At 31.2% G+C, this 7,231-nt stretch overlaps 1 protein-coding gene across 1 annotated transcript; it reads left to right on the forward strand.

Moving 5' to 3' along the window:
* Positions 1–4,203: 4,203 nt before the first annotated feature.
* LOC130825544 (uncharacterized) lies at positions 4,204–6,847 on the forward strand. The gene is made up of 2 exons (XM_057690823.1): positions 4,204–4,528; positions 6,377–6,847. Exons 1-2 carry the CDS (start codon positions 4,362–4,364, stop codon positions 6,669–6,671), a joined length of 462 nt encoding a protein of 153 aa, XP_057546806.1. The 5' UTR covers positions 4,204–4,361; the 3' UTR covers positions 6,672–6,847.
* Positions 6,848–7,231: the final 384 nt, after the last annotated feature.

A 7,231-nucleotide genomic window follows, 5' to 3' on the forward strand; every position in this document is an offset into this window, starting at 1 on the left:
TCTTTTATATTTCATCTACAAAATAAATCTCTCTTTTCATTCATCTATACATTGATTTTGTCCACTTGTTTCATTCTTATTCTTCCATTAGCAACCCCCCATCATCATCGTATCAAGTATATTCCGTCCATAGAAATTATGCTCAGGCTTTGGAGAGGGATAAAAGACGGCAATTTATACCTATGAAAGACGCCCACATAGTGAGATTCCTACAACGAGAGATTGCGTAAGGTAAGGTTGAACCTCACAAACTGGACCATTAGCATTAAAAATAAGAGAAAATTACTAAAAACTACCTATTTTATAGCACCTTTTGCAAAAACCTACCTAATCTAATTTTTTTTTGCAAAAAACTACCTTAAATGACATAAACGTTTGCAAAAGACTACTTGATGACGGAATCAGTTAGTTGACCTTTAGTTCTATGTTTGACTTTACACGTGAATTGCACGTGACTTCAATTAAAGCTATGAAATGTTTAATTTCCGTCATCTTTTCATTTCCCTTCACTCTCAGTTGATGATTGCTCTCACAGATCATGAAAGAATTGCATCAACACTCAATCAAAACTTGAATGCAGCATTAATCATCCCATCCAATCAACTGGTAAGTTCTTTAATTGCTATTTATTTCATTAATCTACCCCCAAATTCAAATTTCTCTCATATATTCTCTGAATCAGTACTTGAATGTGTGGGTTTATTCATTCTGTTCTCTTCTCTTAATCTTCTTTTTTTTTCGTTTGAGATTTCAAAGTGTTCCTTCATGTATAGTTGAATCAATTTGTTGTTTATGGGAAAAAAAAATTAAAAAAAAAAAGGAGATTGTCAAAGGAAAAAAGGGTTGATTTCAAGTGGGTAACTAAGCAAGGGTAAATTCCTCTTTTCCAAAACCTTTTAAAATTTTGTTTGTTTTCTAGGGTTTCTGATTGCATTTTATTTGCTTGAATTTAATGATGCTTGTTGATTGTTGTATATGTGTTGTGATCTAATATCTTTATGTGTTGTGCTGCAATTTCATAACTGTAGAAATTTTGCACATTATTATTCTACATTCGAGATGATGAAGCCAGTAAACATTTGTTTATATTTTGGTGGGTATTTTGTTACCAAAAACTGCAAAATTGAATATAGACATTTAGGTCTTAGCTTGCACCCAAATGTAGAAGAAGTTTGTTACCAAAAATTTCAAAATAAAGTTTACGGGAGAATTATTTAGGCAACACTTTTGGAGTGCAGCCAAAGCTTTCAACAAGGTATCAATGTTCTTTAATTTCTTAAGTGCATTGATTGAATTTCACGTACTCTTTGATTAACTATTAGTTTTCTTTGACAGTCATCTTTTGATCAAGAAATGAATGCAATAAAAAAGATTTCAGTAGATGCATTTGAATACCTAAATGCAATTCCCCCAAAGCATTGGTCTAGACATGCCTTCCCAAATAGGAGCAAATTTGGTATGCTATTGAATAATTGTTGCGAGTCATTTAACAATGTGCTCAGGGAGGTAAGGGGAAAACCAATAATTTCATTGATGGAATGGATTAGGAGGTATGTAATGCAGAGGAGTACAGTTAAGAGGGAGGGGATGAGTAAGTTTCAGGGGGTTGTTATGCCATCTGTGGTGAAAGTAATAGAAAACAATGAGAAGTCATATCATGGTGTTAGGGTTATCCCTGTTGATGTTTTTGAGTTTGAGGTTGATGATGGAGAGGAGTCTTATGTTGTGAACTTGACAAATAAGACTTGTCATTGTGGTAGGTGGACCCTAATTGCAATCCCTTGCAAGCATGTCATTGCTTGCATTGTACATAGAAAATTGGACTATACAGAGTTTGTCCATGAGGCTTACCATGCCAAGACATATGGACTTAGGTTCCATGAAATTTCAGGGCATAAAATGTGGCCTACCTCCACAAACCCTAAGCCATTACCACCTCCCTTTAGAAAAATGTCTGGTAGGCCTAATAAGAGGAAGAGGAGGTTGGAGGTTGATGAAGCTAAGGGTGGGAAAAAACAAGGCTTTGTGGTGAGGGAGTATAAACAAAGGAGGTGTGGCAATTTTGGCACACTAGGACATAACAAAACGAAGTGCAAAAACCCTTCCAAATCTCCTTCCACCATGGATAAATCAAAGGGAGGAAGGCCTAAGAACGTTTCGGTATCCTCATCATCAACCACACCAATGTGCCAACAGCAACTGCAACAACAGCAATGGTGCCAACAGCAACTGCAAGCTCTGTTGCCCCTGCCACCTTATTTCAAACAATGGCTACACCAATGGTCTCACCATCAAAGGGTGGTAGAAAGAAATCTTGAGCGTATGGATGCAACAAAAAAGGAGCAAAAGGTGCAGCTCTAAGGGTGCTTTCAACCCAAGCATCTTCAAGTTCTAAAAATCAAAGTAGAAAAATATAGTTGCAATGTATGTAATGAAGAATTTGTAACTTTTTTGTTGGAAGTACTATGGTTAGGCTATGGAACAAGTTTTTTGACTACGTTAGTTTGTTTATGTTAGGTTATGGAAGTACTATGGTTAGGTTATGCAATGTATGTAATGAACATCTGTTGATATTAGATAATTAGCAACAAAGTAATGAAGAAAATCAACCTCTTCATTCATCATAATCATGTTTACAAAAGCTTTCAAACAACAATTACAATCCCTGCTCACTATTACATAACACTGATTCTTACAATATTGTTTGAAGGTTACATAACCTTCATTAGTACAATCAACACCAAGAAAAAACCAAATAAAAAACCTAGTACAAAGCTTGATATCTCTTTTCATACTTTCTCTCGTTCATCAATTTCTTCTTTATCCTTTTTAGTTCTGAAATTGCTTGTTCCTTCTCATGTTTCAGGCAACAAACCCTTGAAGTCAATATCTTGATTTCTATTTATAAATGTCGCTTCTCCTCAACAATTGTGTTCGTCACTTGTCTTTGCCAATCAACCATTTCAGGTTCATCAATCCATTTGAACGTGTTGCATCCCCTCCAATTCGTGTCAGGATTGAAATTATTGCAGGTGTTGAACCGTCTTCCAGGATTTTCCTTAGTCCACGAAATTCTCTATGCAACAGGAAATCCACAAGCACATCTGTCGACCTTCGATTTTTTGGTGTGAAGAAAAGCCATAATTTAATTGGGGATTGAAAGGGAAAGAATCGAAATTAGGGTTCTTATGATTTTAAGGGGAGAGGGGAAATAATTGGGGAAAATCATATGTCAACTAACTAATTAGGGAAAATCAATGCCTAAAGTAAATCACGTGAGACACGTGCTAGTCAACTAACGGTCAACTAATTGATTCCGTCATCAGATAGTCTTTTGCAAACGTTTATGTCTTAAGGTAGTTTTTTGCAAAAAAAAATTAGATTAGGTAGTTTTTGGCAAAAGGTGCTATAGAATAGGTAGTTTTTAGTAATTTTCTCTAAAAATAATAAAAATATATAAATAAATAAATAAATGGGTAAATGAGTGATCATCTAAATAGGCAAAGAATAAGAACAGAAACAAGTAAATAGTCTAAAACATGAATTATGCGCCTCCAACTACACTTATCTTTAGTTAGGTCCTCAGAGAGATGTAACTAATGTAAGACACTTTTAATGATAATCGAGTCTTGTCTCAATTGGAGTAAATATCCCAATTTTAGATAAAGACTAAGAATTAGTTTTCACCTAATCCTCTCATTCTCTTATCCTAACCTGTAATCTCTAAATAAAATAAATAAATAAATAAAAAATAAAAACTCACAATATTAAAAGTGAACCTGGTAAAACTAACTCAATACAATATCCGACTTAAACTCAAATTCAACTAAACTATACGTTCAAGTGTTGATCTAAATTAAAATAAATTACAAAATTAGACATAAAAATATAATTTTTTAAAATCTCACTCTACAACAATATTTCACTACTCTAACACCATTAACTCGCTCTCAGTGTGGGGTTTAAGTGGTCAAATATACGCTATTTTATCTTTATTTGACTCATAATAATAAATGTCATATACAATTTTACATAAATAAAAATACACATAATTTAATAAATTATTTTACGTGCAAATTAAATAAATATTTTTACTTCCCTCAAAACTAAGAGCATTTATCAATGTACAAAGCTTCGCACATTAAAAGGGCCCACGCAATATGAAAACCTTATCTAAAAGACTAAAACAAAGCAATGTACATCACATTCACATCTATCCATATTTTCTGACTACTAATACACAGATTTTCTTTCATAAAAACGTAACATTTTTTAAAAAATGTCATGATCCACTTTATTTTATTACAGTTGAATTTAAAAGCAAATATACAATTATTTTAAAGTGTTTGTAAGAACTGAAAATGAGTCAAGCATTAAGTACAACTCCAATATCCAGCTTAAGAGTAAGATTATCATCAACGAACTCCAAGCCTAACACTAATACACGGTGGTCGCCGCCACCGCGTAAGGAGTCAGCCGATGCTGATGCAGCGCCCCTCGTTCTACGCACTGTCAACCACAGCCGCAGGTTTTTTCTCCTCTCAACTTCTAATAGTATGACTCCCGTATACGTGCATTGATCTGGCTTTCAACCTCACGTTATAATAAATTGTGCATAATTAAAATTTATAAAAATTTTATATAAAAACATTAAGACGGATGGTTAGAGTCTCAGAATATATTCTATACTTTAAACACTATTCATACATGGCACAAAATATTCTACTTTAGACGGAAAGTTAGTGAAATTTGAATATGTAACCTCTTGTTATGGTCGCTCTGATACCATGTCAAAGAACCAACTCTCCAAAGGTTAAATTAATGGTTGAAGTCACAAGATATGTTGTGTATTCTAACATCAACTTATTAATTAAGAGTAAAATACAAATTAAGATTGATCAATAAGAGAATATTAACATGATTGTTATTATTTATTATGTATTAATTTTGGAAGTAGGATTAATAATACAAGAAGTCCAATATGTATTTAGGAGGTCTTTAATTTGAAGAAAATTAAGTTCTATGTTTTTATTATTCGATTTGACAATTATTTTAAAAACAAAATTAGAGTGAAAAAGAGTTTCCATTGCTTGATATTCCTATAAATTTAGGAGGAATAAACAAATTTTCTCCATTCTCTTTTCCCTACTTCTCAATGTCTCCCTTTCGAACTTTTAAATTTTCCCATCAGATTAAATAACAAGACTAATTAGAGTATTATTTGCTTTTTACATTGAAAATAAAAATTGTTTTATTACATGAATAATTTTTTCATTCAAACCAAATGTTTCTCAAAAACCTCAATAATAATAATAATAATAATAATAATAATAATAATAATAATAATAATAATAATAATAATCCATAATTATAGGGGTTAATAAACAAATCACTCCATCCCTAACTAAATATGAATGTAATTTGTAAATTAATGATAAGCTAAAGGTAGGTGAGGCCATGAGACTAAGAGATTGTCACACCGTCAATTTTAATTATTCTTTTTTAATTTATAATATTTTTATTTTAAGTAGTGTTTTTATTTTTTTTATGATATTTATTTATATATTTCTTTTATTTTTTTTTAGTTTTATTTACGCAATTTAGTAGTTTTTAATAATTTTTAAAAACTTGTGCTAATTGATGGTGTTTCAATCACTTAGCGACAAAGGGATCAGTTAAAGTAAATAACTTGGAAAGTGGATATAGTGATTAAGAAATTAAATATAGTGAGCTATAATATTATAAATAAAAAATTTGATAATAATAATAAAGTGAGTATTTATTTTTAAATTTTCAACTTAAACTACTTTTAAGGAGTGAAATTAAAAATTGAGTCTTGTATGAATTGGAGCAAGTGTCGCTCTCTCTAGAAAAGTTCTTCGATTTGATTCTTATCTATTCATACATTTTTAAGCCTACCTTGTTATCAAATTTAAATTTTTTTTATTTATCGAATCATAAATTTTAACTAATTTAAAATTTCCAAATAAAATCACAATTTCCAAATACAACATAAAATAATTCACTGGAAAATTTTTTAAATGACTTTTATGATATCCTCAATAATGGATATAGAATATCTATAATTTAGATGTAAAATATTAAATGGTGTCTAAGTTCGTTAAAAAAAACAAATAATACTTCTCAATTTTGTGTGAGACTTTTTTTTTATAATTTACAATTTTAAAGGTAAAAAGTACTAAAACATTTAAATTTATAATAATAGTTGTCTTAGTAGCAAAGTTAAAGTATTGAATTTCAAAATGAATAATAAAAAAGAAAAATCCCTATGAACAACCACTAAATACGATGATCCTATCTATATAACGGACTTTTTTTTTTGAATTAAGGCTTTAAAATTGTTATTTAAATGCAGAAATATTATTACGATTGGAATAGTTGGTGCAGTTTATGGTGAGAAAAAAGCATGGGCAGGTGCAAGAAGAGCAGCTCCACCACCAACAGATCAGGAGAAAAAGGATCCAAACATAAGTGCAGTCCAAGCTAAAGTGTTAGCCAGTAGAAAAAGGAAGGAAGCCATGAAACAAGCCATGGCCAAACAAAGAGAGAGAGGAAAAAAAGTAATTGAGCAACCCTCAAATTCTTCCCCTTCCCCTCAATCTGAACCCAAGCCCGAGCCTGAGCCTGAGCTTGAGCCTATGCCTCAATAATCTCAACCTTAGTATTCTAAGGAGAGTGACTTTGTAAACATACATACATTATTGAATAACTCTAATTTACAAGTTTTTTATAGTTTTTTTTTTATTGTGTTTGGATGGTTGGTAGTTGATACAGCATGAAAATTAAGTTTTGTTTCAGTTGAAATATACACTACTTTTCATAAAAACTTGTTTTGATTTTCATTGCATGCCCTTCTTCCCCGACCATTTCTCTCTATTCTTTTCCCTTCTCTTCCCTTAGCATTACCCAATAACCAAAGTCGATAGTTGATAATTGATATCATAGACTTATAATACTACAGGACTAAATGAAAATGTGTACCATACATGAATATATTCATATAAAGTTGTCCCTCCACGTCAAAGCAAATGTTTTCTTTCCTTTTTAGGTCAGTTCACTCTAATTGTCTTATTTTTATTTATAGTAATAATTTCTAACATATGTGGACACCTTTTTTATTGTAATCTCCTTAATTTGTGCATGTGAATACCTTTTTATTATTTGTTCCCTCTTTAATTGTACATGAGAAACTTTTTTATCGCAATCCCCT

This window comes from Amaranthus tricolor, chromosome 10 (genome assembly GCF_026212465.1).
Source record: "Amaranthus tricolor cultivar Red isolate AtriRed21 chromosome 10, ASM2621246v1, whole genome shotgun sequence".
NCBI lineage: Eukaryota > Viridiplantae > Streptophyta > Magnoliopsida > Caryophyllales > Amaranthaceae > Amaranthus > Amaranthus tricolor.

Excerpts from the sequence above, each read along its gene's own strand:
- LOC130825544 (XM_057690823.1), top strand. The coding sequence starts at position 4,362 with ATGAGTCAAGCATTAAGTACAACTCCAATATCCAGCTTAAGAGTAAGA. Across the intron at positions 4,529-6,376 it reads ACTGTCAACCACAGCCGCAG|AAATATTATTACGATTGGAA; the intron begins GTTTTTTCTCCT and ends ATTTAAATGCAG.